The 14,264-nt window shown below is 38.6% G+C and overlaps 1 protein-coding gene across 4 annotated transcripts in view; it reads right to left on the reverse strand.

Moving 5' to 3' along the window:
• hyd (E3 ubiquitin-protein ligase hyd) overlaps positions 1–14,264 on the reverse strand; it is a 544,651-nt gene that overhangs the window by 106,429 nt on the left and 423,958 nt on the right. For all 4 annotated transcript variants that reach the window (XM_067158035.2, XM_067158036.2, XM_067158034.2 and 1 more), the window contains exons 34-35: positions 12,998–13,286; positions 4,346–4,565 (exon numbers count right to left, since the gene is read on the reverse strand). In XM_067158035.2, coding sequence (XP_067014136.2) covers positions 4,346–4,565; positions 12,998–13,286 — 509 coding nt within the window. The remainder of the gene's footprint in view (positions 1–4,345; positions 4,566–12,997; positions 13,287–14,264) is intronic.

The following is a 14,264-nucleotide window of genomic DNA, read 5'->3' on the forward strand; positions in this document are numbered from 1 at the left end:
CATTTTTCGCATTAATTTAAGATTATTAAAATTTTTTTTATTAGTCAACCTATTCAATATAAGTGAGATGCTTAACTAATAAAAAAAATTTTATAATCTTAAATTGATGTACATGTTCAATACGGACCAAATATGAAGTTTATAACATGTAATATTTCGCATTTATCGCAAATGCTAAAAATCACAAACTCTATGTATAAGGAATGGTATTACTAGCATTGCTCATACCTCGGTCACTTTCATATTGTCATAGACAAGGATGAGAATGAGAGACAGATCAATGAAAGTAACAAATTTATTCTAGCCTATACCAGAAGACATAGTGCACTGTAAACACTACATCTTGCCAGCAAAGGCATCTGAAATTAATAATATAGATACAGTAAAACCTCGTTAATTCGAAGTCGTTGGGACTCAAAAATCGGACTTCGAATTAACCGCCAATTCGCAATTCAGAAGTACCAACCCTTGCCGCGTTACAAAATATTCTAAGGCCCGTTACTGCATGCAGTTAACCTTGATTCACAGTTTATACCTTTCAAATGCCATGAAAAAAAGAACTGTTTCCAAAATGTATCCAAAAAGGTGCATTTACAGTATTCAAATAATGCACTTGCATATCTCACTGGCAAATACAATCTCACGCAACGAAAGAAAGAAAAAAAGCACGATTCAGAGACGAGGAGAAATCTATGCTGGCTCCCATGTGCAAGTGCTTTATTCATTGGAGATTGGAGTACTATACTGTATGCATTTTAGATGCCTTGTATTTACACAGAAAGTACCCGATGCCCTTAAAATCAAACTTTCCTATGACTCTATCCTTGTACGATTTCCCGCCATGGCACTTCTCTCGTACTTCAGAAATGTAAACACTTGCCGCGTCACAAAGTATTCTAAGACCAATTAATACATGCAATCACCTCGATTCACAGTTTAAACCTTTCCAATGCGATGGAAAAACTATTTCCAAAATGTATCCAACAAGGTGCATTTACAATGTTCAAATAATGCAATTGGATAAATCACTGACAAACATAACCTCACACAATGAAAGAAAAAAAATCACAATTCAAAGACTAGGATAAATTATGCCGGTTCCCCGGTGCAAATGCAATATTTTCTGGATATCTGTACTATTTGCATTTTCAGATTTTTTGTACTGGCATGGAAAGTGCCCGACGCCCTTAAAACATTGTAGCTTATCAAACTTTTCTATGACGAGGGGATAAAATTTCTCGCTTCCATGTGCATTGCAATTGCAACGCACTACAATGACCCCCATCCCCCACCACCCTTGTACGATTCTCCGGCTGGCACGTTCTCCTTTAAAACCATAAGACTGTTTGGGCTCGCATTAAAATAAACCAATTTAGTTTCATCGGCAATTACAGTATTGCATGTAATAAATATCATTTTTGGTCCGTATTGATGATGTAGATTGAAATAATAACATTAAGTTATTTATTAGACCACCTAATCAATACAAAATCGTCTTGGATGATTTACATAAATTTGTTAGCTAATAGTGGGACATGTTTCGCCTTCTCTGAAGGCATCATCAGCCATAGTCTTAACCTTAAATTAAAAATAAGCGTCTAAATAACATGTAGTGATGAAATGAATTTTAAAATCTTTAAGAGATTTGAAGTAAAATAACATTAAAAATAACAATGATGGTTTGAAAATACAATGTGATGAGATACAACAACAACAAATGAGATAACAAATTTATGTAAATCATCCAAGACGATTTTGTATTGATTAGGTGGTCTAATAAATAACTTAATGTTATTATTTCAAATTACAGTATTGTTCGATGCCTACGAATTTATTATATGAGCCATGCTTTTTCGTCAACTGTCGGCATCGCCAGCGTTCGCGCATTCTGTTTTCCTGCACACTGCCTGTTGCGTGATATTACGGCGTTGCTTTAAAAGGTTGAATGCAAAAGAATTCAGATTTCATTCAATTTGGCAATCATGAAATGCACTGTAGACCCACCGAAGTGAGTGTAAGTGCAGAAAGCTACACCTCCACGTTCCGGAACACGCGTTCTATTATGACGCGGATAAATTTCGAGTTGAAATTGCCCTGTAACATACTATTGTTTTAAAATGAAAAGGCAGTTTCGAATTAAAAGTCTGAATTTCGGTAATGGGGCCGACATTGTACTTCGAATTACGAATTATCCGTATTTCGAATTAAACAATTTAAATAACATGCAAAACTGTATCTCATGTTTCCGGGAACGAGAGCTTCTTCGAATTACGTGGGATGTTGAATTAACCGATTTCGAATTATCGAGGTTCTACTGTAATTTTAAGCGATTTGAATAGTTTTGTCATATATGTAGTATCGAGTTCTCAGGATTGGCAAAAAAGAATAATCATCCCAATTTTTAAGAAAGGCAAAAAGAATACTCATCCCAATTTTTAAGAAAGGCAACAAGAAAGTATTGAAGAACTACATGGGAATTACTCTGATATCCCATGTTGCTAAGATAATGGAAAGCATACTGAAAAGTAGGATTAGGTTGAGGGTTGAAAATCAGATACAGGAAAATCAGTTTGGTTTCAAAAGTGGAAGGTCAACAATAGAGCCCCATTTTCATTATGAGACAACCAATGAAAAAGCAATGGGAGTATGGAAATGATATGGTGATGACATTCATTGATACTGAAAAGGCATAAGACAGTGTCCCAAGGACTAAAGTTTGGGACAGTCTGGTGCAAAAAGGAATTGGACAGGCATTAATAAAAATGATCATTGCAATGTACAAGGAATGTTGTAGTTGCATGCAAACACAAGTTGGCAGGACAAGTTGGTTCAAAATCACTAGTGGGCTGAGACAGGGCAGTGTTCTATTGCCAATCCTGTTTACAATAGTAATGGATGACATCATGAGAACAGCAAAAGCAGCATATGGAGGAAGAGAAATGAACATCACGTTATTTGCAGATAATATTGTGATTTGGGGAGAACATGACATCAATGTTCAAGAACAGTTGGAGGTGGTGAATGGGAAGATCGAAGAATATGGATTAAAAAATAAGTGTAGAAAAGAGTGAAAATAACTGTAGAAAAGAGTAAAAATAAGTGTAGAAAAGAGTAAAACTCCTGTTATGACTAGAGGGGAGAAAGAAGGGGAAGGTCAGATTAGATTTGTAGATAAGTACCTAGAAGCAGTGGAGACGTTCAAATACCAGGGGAGTGAATTAATGGAGAATGCTAGACTGGATGCTGAAATTAGTAAGAGGATTCAAGATGGGAGCTGTTTCTATCATAGCGTAAGAAACATGTTATGGGACAAAGCTGTGCCATTGGAAGCGAAGTTTATGGAACAGAAACTTGGGGATACAGGCAGCCGAAATGAAGTTCTTGAGGAGTATGAAACAGAAGAGTAGAAGAGATAAAATAAGGAATGAGAAAATCTGGGAAGAAATTAGAGTGGAAAAAACACATGATAGAATAGAGAAGAGCTGACTAAGATGGTTTGGGAACATAAAGCGAATGGGTGATGAAATAATGCTAAAACAGGTGATGGAAATGCAAATAAGGAGAGGCTGCGGACGACCAAGATTGAGATGGAAGGACACAATCCAACGGAGTATTGGAGAAAGAAACCTGGACTGGGACACAGTATTTGAGGAGTGGTGGAAGGACCGAAGCAAGTGGAGAGGAACCATATTTGCTCCTACCCGGCTACAGTTGGACAATGGGAAAAGATGAAGATGTAGTAAAGTAGTCTGCAATTTTCCTCTTCGTTGACTGCTGGCACACTAATAAACATGTTGCTTTACAAATGTACTGAACAGGTGGACCCATTTCACCTCATTAAGTAAAGCACAGATATGAAATCGTAAGATTCATTGGTTGACTGAAAACTCTGCACTCCTACTCAGCCAATGGCGTGATTTCTTGTGCTGGAAGATGAGCAAAGTTTATTGGCCACTTTCAAATCGATATTCTGCTCAACCACTCGCATACATGTATTGAAAATGGCAATGGTATTGTCTGAATACAATATAATGTAATAAAAAAGTATATTATGGAATTACATTTTGAAAGCAAACTTAAATGTAGACAAGAGCAAAATTTTTAATTATACTTAAAGTTCAAAATTACCGGTAGTTAAAATTAAATTTTTATATTTTAACATGCATTTAACAGGGAAAATGGAAGGGGCCTAAATATAATTTCACAATTCTGAAAATTTTTGTTATACTGACGTTCACTGTAGCGTCATTTTACTCTATTACTTTTTCGGAAGAGGAAAATGTTTATTCTTAACTTCTATGGAGATGAATATTATCGGAGGATATTCACCAACATATTTACGTACCTCCATCTTCATAGGTGCAAGCTGCCGAGGCTGAAGAGGTGGAGGCGAGGATACTGCCAGAGGTTCCTTGTTGAAAGACAGATCCTGAGGACCTTCATCTGTTGGCGTTGACAAGGCTAAGGGACCCACGTTATTACTACCATCCACAGGGGGCTCGGATATTGGGTGAGTCTCTTCTTCCTCCATCTCTCGGAACAGGTCGAATGCATCGTAGTTTGACCTGGAAAGAAATTTGATTAATCTCAGTAAACACACTACTCCGATCGATATGCCGGATGTTCATAAAATTAAAACGAAATGTAGTGAACCATCTCATTCACTGACATCATGCGCATCATAGGACGTAACAACATTAGAACCTCGATTATACGTTCCCGTAAACTACGTTTTCACGTATTATTTGTTCAAATTACGTGGTCCCGCGAGCATCACGTTGTAAAAATCCCGCATTATCCATTCCTCAAAGAAACGATTTCCCGGATCAACCATCCGGAAATTTCAGTCCGATCAAGCTAAATCCTCGATTACGCGTTTTCAAAAACCTGTATCTTATGAAAGGATGGCTATGGCATATATATATACTGGAAAAGCGATCGACGGTGATCTTGCATAAGGGATCATCTTAGCATCGCATTCGGATATTACTGTTTAGAGAATCCTCGGAAATCATAAAGCGGAGAGTGCCGACAATAGGACGGTGTTTCATATTATGCGTAATAGCTTTACTAGTTGCTTTTAACGACCGCGCCCTCCTGAGCTCCAACAGGTTGCCGTTCCTCAGTTGCTCCTCCCCTTCCCCCTACTTCCCCCCTTCGGTCCCGACCAAACTTGGACACTTGATTACTATCACAATTGGAAGGAGACAGAACGCATTTCGACAGCTCTATTTGAAGACTGAACGAGTTTCGTCAAATGTTCGTAGGTACTTGCCAAAAGTCTACGTTATGTCCAGGGTTAGATTTCCCTCAGGACACTGTATAGTCACTGGACTTTCAGACAGGAATCGAAACTGCTCTTTCTTAAGTAACACAAATTTAGTATTTTAATATTATCTTATACGATTATGCTATCGAGACCAGAACAGATGTTGCACCTTATTCATACATACATAAACATGGGATGTTTTGGGATTGCCTATTACTGTTTAGTCCTAATATAAGACTGGGAACTCCATGTTTTTGTGTTAAAATGTTATAAAAACTGCCGTCGTTTTATTTGCGCACGTTACATTTAAAAACTTTGTATCATTTCGCACTCGTACCGATTTGAACAGCTCTCCAGCTGAGCTCAAGGTCACAAATAATCGTAATTTCGGAAGTGTTAATGATATCTTACTCTTTCTAATTTGATTGTGATTAGTGACGGGCAGAATTGATTATAATGCATTTGAGAACTTGAGGTTTGAAACATTCGAAACCATAGCCTTGTGCTCAACACAACCTTTAAAAGTCGACGTAGGCCTAATTTACGCGGTACAAGATTTCTATAAACTGACTACGAACAGTATACCGGTGACCAAATTAAAATGGAAGATTAAAAAATAAAGGATTTCACCATTATGTTGGGCACTTTTTTTTTTTAATCTAATGTGCTTTATTTTATTAGATTGGAGAATTAGAAACTACTTGTGGTCGATTGTTGTTTGGCTTGGCGATACGGGTATTTCTAAGAGTTTTGCTGAACTGAAAGAAGTTTTCAAAGGAATATGACGAAGGTTCCCCGATAAAACTGAATGTAAAGTTTCGAGATTTTAAAGTCGCGTACCGGTAATTAACGTTTGAAGCCAGCCCCGCGGTCTAACTTGCCTGCCTCTCACCCGGAGGGCCTGGGTTCGATTACTGGCCAGGTCAGGCATTTTTACCTGGATATGAGGGCTGGTTCCAGGTTCGGTCATTCTACGATTACATTTAATTTAGGAGCTATTTACTGGTGATATGGCGACCCCGGTCTAGAGAGGCAAGAATAACAGTTGAGAGGATTTGACACACTGACCATGCGTCACTTCGTAATCTGCAGGCCTTCAGACCGAGGACGGTCGCTTGGTAGGCGGAAGACCCATTGGGGCTGTAGTTTGGCTTGGTTTGGTTTAGGGGCGTTTGTAAGATTATAGTATACATATTTCATTTTTGTGATGTTTAGCTAAATTGTTGATGGTTCATTCGTTCCCGGATTTTTCGTTTTCCCGTGTTGTATGTCTTTTCTTGTGTGGTCCCTCCAAAAACAAAGAATCAAGGTTCTACTGTATTTGTCTGAATTTAGGTGTCCTTTAATGAGAGCGACATTACGTAATAAAAGTGTAAATTTATAACATGTATTATGTAGCCTATATCTTCATTCCCTTTTCAAAATCGATTGCTTCAATTTTAAACGAAGTATAATTGCCTTAAAGCTTTGAATTAAAAAGGGTCAGAAGAAATGATGGTTGTCGTAACCACCACCACCACCACCACCACCACCACTGTTTCCCCTTTTCTAGCTGCTACCAGGTGGGGATGTAAATTTCGATTGTTTCTTTAATATTCAAAGATTTGCTTCTATTTTTGATGTGTCTTCCTGGGTTAATGTCTGTAAAATGGAAACATCATACGTGCTCTCTGAAGGCTGAATGCCGATTGTAACCGACTGATTTCTTGTGTGGAAATTACGTATGGTTTGGTCTATATATGTGGTACTGCAGTTACATTCTTGACATGAGTTCATGAACTCCTGACTTGGAGAAAAGGTATCTTTTGTTTAGGTTACATTTGATGATGCGTCTTTGCAATATGTTACTCATTCTGAAGGCTACATTTAGATCTTGTTTGAAAACATTAGCTATTATGTAGGTGTTCTTGTCCACATAGTTCGGGACAAAATATTCTTCTCTTATGCGTTTTTCGGGTATTTTTCCTTTGTTTATTTAATAGTTAATCTACTGTGTTAGGAGGCTGGAGGTTTTCTTTTGCAATTTAATTTATTATTTGAATTCCTTCATCTATTGTGTTCATTAGCACGGAAATTAATCTGTGTATCGTTGTATTCAGTCTTGCTGATGAATGATAGTAGTCTATGTCCACTGCACTCCCAATGGCCCTGCAGCCTTGATAATTTCCATGGCCACTTATCCATCCTCACAGTTTACCCATCTTTTTAACTGCCCAGTTTATCTCTACCGTTGTAATGTTGGGTTCTTTACCTAATACTACTTCCTCTGTTCCTTCTGTTTAGGTAACTTTGCATGCCTGACATTCAGCATTTCATAGAAATATTCTTTCCATCTGCTCTAGATATTTTCCAATTTTGTCAGCACTATTCCTCCTGTTGTTCTTTGCAAACTCAGACCACACATTTTCGTTTCACCACTCGCTTCTGAGCGACGTGAAGTTCCCATGCCGATCACACAATCCTCTTCCATCCTTTTCAATCTTGAGCCTGCTCTTCCCAGTTATCAATTTGGAGGGTCCGGCATACCTTGTTGATCTCCTTGATCCCCATCTTCCAGGTGATTTGGGGTTTTCCTGAAGATCTTTTCTCATTAAGAGATCCCTTGTGGAGATTTAGTGATGCTCTATTATCCTGCATCCTCAGTACATGGCCAGCCCAGCGCACTCTGTTGGATTTCATCACACCCATTATAGTGTGATGTTGAGAGAGGGTGTAAATCTCATGATTAGATCTTGAGAGATAGGATCGAACCATTGGCCAAATATTTTTCTATAAACTTTATTCTCAAAGACTTGCAACTACTGCTGCTCTTTCTTGGTTATACTCCATGTCTCGGAACCATACAGAAGTACTGGTTGAATGATTGGATTGTAGACAATCATTTTTGCATTCCTTGTTAAAAACTTGGAGCCTAATATAGGACTCATAGAGTAAAATGTCTTATTTGCATTCTTAATTCTAGCTGGGTGTTCCTCGGTTATGCTCATCGATTAATACACCAAGGAATTTAAACTCTTCTACTCTTTTAAATATATATTTCCCAATCTTCAAAGGCAATCTGTCAACCTCCTCATGATTCGGTCTCTGTACAACCATGTAATGCGTCTTTTTATCATTTACCCATAAGCCAATTTTTGCTGCCATTTCCTCTAGTTCCACAAATAACTGCCTAATTTCTAGTTCATTGCGGTCAATAAGAACGATATCATCTGCATATGCAAGGACTTTATGTTGTGTCCCCAATATGATGCCAGCAGGTACAAGAGCTAATTTCCTAATAATCTTCTCCAGTGCAATGTTGAATAGAAGAGGAGATAGTGCCCCCTAATCTGGAAAGAACTTTACTTTCTGCCCTTGAGCAATACACAGCTAACATTACCACCCATGCACAGTTTGCACATGTCAATTTTATGGGAAAGCCAAACTCCATCACGATTGTTCCACAGCCCTTCTCTATGGATTGAATCATAGGCAAATCTATAAAGAGATAATGAACCGACTGCTTGTGTTACCACACCTTATCATTAATAGTCTTAATTGCAAATATGTTGTCTGTAGTGGATCTGTTACTACGAAAACTCTTCTAATAGTCCCCAATAATATTTTCAGCAAATGGTTTTAAACGCTGTAAAAGAATAAAAGACAGAATTTTGTAGGCCGTGTTTACAAGAGATATGCCACAATAATTTTCTTTCCTCCTGCTTTTGATAACATCATATAGTAATTTCTTCCTACGGTGTAAATTGTCTTTTATTTCCAGTGTGAATGTTTTCAAGGTTTTCTTTGGCAATTGCTCTTATTGCTCTTTTTGCATCTGTATATCACTATTCTACAGTGTCTCCTTTTGTGATGTTCTGCCATGTTTTCTCTGCATAGCTTTCAAATGCATTCCTAAAATTATGATTAAGAAAAGGATTTTTAAGCACGAATAGGTTAAAATACAAACGTATTTGAACAAGGCGTAAGTATAATCTGGCCGCTCTACAGTTATGTCTCTGTGTTACAAAAATTGTGTGTTCTAATAGTTGAGATCACTAATATTTATGCACATTTTGCTGCAGAATCAATGTGCGGGTAGAAGACACTTGCGCCTTGGTTAAATATGTTGGCATTCTAACCTATTCGTTCCTAAAAACCCTTTCCCTAATTATTATATTCCAGTTGAGCAAGGCTAATATCCACCCTCAGTATCTGTTCTGGTAATACTTTCCTAAATTCCTCCTAGACTTCCTTCTCTTTCAATCTTCAAACTCTAATCTTTCCTCTCTTCTCCAGTTTAATGATCCCACTTTCACTGCTCTGCGTTCACCCTCAAACGGACCCTCAGGCATAGCTATAAAATCCCTCTTTACAATGTCTTTTCCCATGGATATGTAGTCAAACACCCAGTTTAGAAAGCCACGAATAATGGCCAAGAGGATTTGTTGTGCTGACCACACGACACCTTGTAATCTGCAGGCCTTCGGGTTGAGCAGCGGTTGCTTGGTAGGCCAAGGCCCTCAAGGGCTGTAGTGCTATGGGGTTAGTTATGTAGTCAAAGAGGGCTTTTCTTCCATTTTGTCACTGTTTATCTTCCTGAACCGTGTATTCCCTATTATTAGTTGGTTCCTGTGGCAACAGTCCATTAACACATTCCCTTCTTGATTCAGGTTGCCGTACCCATACGGTCCAAAGATATCTTCCTAGTCTGTCTTCCCACTCCTACATTATTATTCTCATCTCTTTATCTTCCATATATCTATTTTTTCAAGGAATTGCTCTGTTTTTTTCTTTACTGCCAGTTTGTGTAGCATATTCTTGGAACAGATTTCGTGTTCGTGCCTCAAGGATAGGAGGTTAATTTGACACCTCTACAAAGATGAAGTGGCTGTCATCAAACACGCTGAACATCAGGAAGAAACAAGATTAAAGCAGGGGATGAGACCAGGCAGTTCACTGTCTCCCCTGCTGTTCAACGTGTACATCAAACAAGCTCTGGAGGAAGTAAGAGAGAAGTGGGAAGAAGAAGGTGGAGTGTGGGTTCAAGGTGAATAGATGGACACGTTATGCTTTACAGACGACGTAGCAGTCCTGGCTAAGAGGGAAAAGCAGTTAACATACATGCTGAATGATTTGGGAGCTACATTCAGTAATAGTTACAATGACGTAGAGGACGACAAGACCAAGACCCTTGTGATGAGCAGGCACGGTACGGAGGTCACTATGGTCTGAGTGGTTGCAGATTAAAGAATGTAGATGAATTCACTTATCTAGGAAGCAGGATAACATCCGACAACCTATGTTTGGCAGGATTAACAAACCAGGCCAAGGCTGCATTTAACAAGAAAAAAGCTCTTCACTTCCAACATCAACCTGGGTCCAAGGAACAGCTCCTCACGAAATTTGTTTGGTGAACTCTTGGTTCAGCAGCGAGGAAGAGAACCGACACCTTTGAAAAGTGGTGCTACTGGAGGATCCTCAAAATACTGTGGGTAAACAAGGTCACCAACAAGGTGCTCTGGCTGTGGAACACCATCCGCTCATGGAGAACCCTGGCAGGACCCCACCTTCATGTTTGGGTGACGACTGGCCAACTTACAGGAGGGTGTCATCGATGGTTCCAATGTGAGGTGCAGATGCAGACTGGAGAACATCGACCAAACCACCAGGGACCTCATATCTGGAACAGAAGCTGGCCAAGGACAGGCTAGAGGAAAAGAAGAGCAACAAACACTGAAAACCAGTCTTAGGATTGATTACTAGAAAAGACCTCCTCCGCATATTCCAGGACATTCTTTCAAGATCATTCCTATTCCATTTCTAGCATCCTATTTTCTGCTGTAAGACAGCCCACATCCTCCTTTTATTTTTCTCTCCCCTCTTCTCCGTTTGGCCTCAAAGTCCAAAGATCACTACGACAATCTCTTCATAAACTGAACAAATGAAAATATCATGCAATCTTATACTAGACCTAAAATAAGCAGAGATGCCAACTTTCAACAAAGGCAATTCGCAATGCAGCCACAGGGCAAGGGGGTGGGAGTTGGCGGCGGTGGTGGCGTCCGTAGAAATTTTTCTCCCGAGATCTTACTAAGTTACATATAATTGAAAAATCAATGAGCAACATATATTTCAACCAGATGTAACATATTCAAAGACTGGCATATAAAGAGTGTGTGTTTCTTAACTGCTAAAGTAACAGGTGATCTGCAGTACATATCTGAATGGAGGTTGAAGAATTATTATTTTGTTGAGTACTGTAGTCGCTCTCTTAGCAGCTTGTAGTTCCTGTTTGGTAAACGAGCACTGGTGACATGCTTTTTTTCTTTTCATATAATGTGCACCTCTGCACTAACGGAGCACTAAACAGTGCGGAGTTCATATTAGCATGGAATTCAGTCTTGTTCTTCCTCATCGTGCGCATCTGAAAAATTGCGGCTACTCACACACTACAAAACACGTGTGAATGAGATTTGAGGAACGCAGTAAACAGGGTCAGTTTTTCCAGTATTTCTCCCTAAATTTTTTGAACTATTTTTGTTTTATTACTAGTGATACTAGTCATCACAATGAAACGGAGTTTGTCACCACTTTGCCGCCCGAACAAAGACAAAAGAACTCGCATACTTACATGGAGTCTGGTCATATGACAAACAAAGACAACAACTCCGCAAGATATACCACTTCGCAGGTGCCTGTTTTCTATTTTGCCGGTACTGGAAGCACACGCTGCGTTCAGCACGAACTCGAAATATTCTTAATGAGGGACAGGAACGGGGCATAAATGATTACTGAGAAATCTGAAAATAATATTCTGAGAATTCAAGCTGTAATGTCATTCTGTGTGTATCCTTCTGAACACTTCATGCACTTAGATTTTAAAATCAATAAAATATCGTAATTTGTGGTGTGTGATTCGTAAAGGCGTAATTATGAGAGGTAATTCGTAATTATTACGATTGAATCGTAATAGTTGGCATCTCTGAATAAGTTATGCAACATTTAAACTTTACAATATTAAATAATGAACACTAACTCTTGTCATCACTGTTTTCACACTGTTGTCCTTTTATTATGTAGTTTTACGATGCAAAATTGTACTTGTTTGTGTGAGTCTACACCGAATATCTGTAAGCGTATGAACACTGCAGGAAGTTTTCTGTGTACACTCGATAACTTAACCTTTTATCATGGAAATGTTACAGTAAGTTATACGACAACTTAATTGCAGTAACCGAACTTCAGACCCACAAGTCAAGCACCTTTAAAAAAATATTTTTAATGACTCTTTATATACCCACTTCCAGCTAATGGCACTGGAAGGCTACCAGGTCATACAGAACCACTACCGTTTTCTTGTCGATATTTTATATTTCTGTTAGGTCCTCAAAACTACATTTTCCATTTTTGTAATACACAGTACAACGTATTCGCTCTCAAAAACCCAGTTCTGCCCATAGCCGAGAGATAAGGAAAGCTCTTCAACATCTGTATTTGAGTTAATTTTATAATTATTTAAGTTGGTACATAAAAATCTGTCTGTATTTGAAGTGTGTCTATGAGAAGTTTCACCGTACGCAAGCTTACAATCAAAACAACCCATAGCATACCTAAATCAATATTTTACTGCAATATCTCTGAGATGGAAGGAAAAAATATGAACCTTGTCAATTAATTATGGGGAAAAGATTAGTAACCTTCGATGATAATTATGAACATGTGATTAATGCACACATTTTTCTAACATACCTTTGAAAAGAAGGCATCTGGTCTTTGCTACAACCAGGTTCTTCAACAATGGACCTTGCAGCACCTGGGGTGATTGTAGGTTTCATACATGTCATTCCGTCTGTTGATGGACGGTCTTGTTCCATGAGGCTAGGACCACTGGCGCTGGTACTTGGGCCCAGATGGGTGGAGCTGGGGACGGTGAGGCAAGGAGGTGGTGAGCCACCAGCATTGTCTGCTGTTCTCATAGACAGTCCTAGCCGCGTGGGCAACACTTCCAACGGATTGTACGTCCCAGGTGGACTAGTTCCTGTGAATTATGCAGATTATCTTAAGACCAGACTATAGCTTTGTAGACAGGGTTTGTACTAAGAACCAGCTGTCCAATGTCTGATTTATCAGCATCTCAGGCCAGGACAGATATCACAAAGGAACTTACAATATTTATTAAAATAATATAGTTTCATCAGATAAAAGATATGAAAAATAAAATTACTGGATTTTAAAGAAAAGAAAACTCAAACAGCACAGCTGATTCTTAGTTCAAATGCTTTTTCATTTCTTCCAAAAAGAGACGAATAGAATAATAGAGGTGTCCTGGGACTGGAGAAAAAAGCAGTGTAAGCTATTTTCAAGGGTTTCACTGTAATAAATTACAATGCAAGATTTTTGTATCTTGACATGTGAAATGTTGCAAAATCTTCCTCACTGTTAGCAAATGAAGTATTCACGCAAGAAATTAAAATACATCAAATGTTTTAAAATATCATGAAGTGGAGAAGTAACTGAAGTTAGGGTATAAACAATATAATTTTCCACAATGTTGTAATAATAATAATAACATACTAGAAGGCAAAGTACTTCAGGAGTAAGCACCCCGAGAAAGCCCCTTTGATGACCATCTATGGAAAGATAGGAAAAGTCAATCAATTCCGGTATCTTGGAGAATGGGTCCACCTCAATGCTAGAGATAGAACCTCCATCTTAGAACGCTAAAATATGCCATTACAAAACTGTCGTCAGAACCCAGATCTTATATGCTGCGGAAACCTTACTGATGAACAGGAAAGGCACCATGCGTGACCTGCAAAAAAATTGAAAGACATATCCACTAGAAAATTCATGGGCTAAGAGTGACCCGGATGGAATCTACTGGCTGAAAGCGAATTCTGGGGTGGCTGAAGTTTTATAGGCACCTTCTGAAATTGGACAAGGCAGCTTATGAAGATCTTCTAACTCGTGCAAAATTACAAGACTGGAAGCATGTGGCTAAATGAAATAAAAAGAG

Source organism: Anabrus simplex, chromosome 14 (genome assembly GCF_040414725.1).
Source record: "Anabrus simplex isolate iqAnaSimp1 chromosome 14, ASM4041472v1, whole genome shotgun sequence".
In the NCBI taxonomy this organism is placed as follows: Eukaryota; Metazoa; Arthropoda; class Insecta; order Orthoptera; family Tettigoniidae; genus Anabrus; species Anabrus simplex.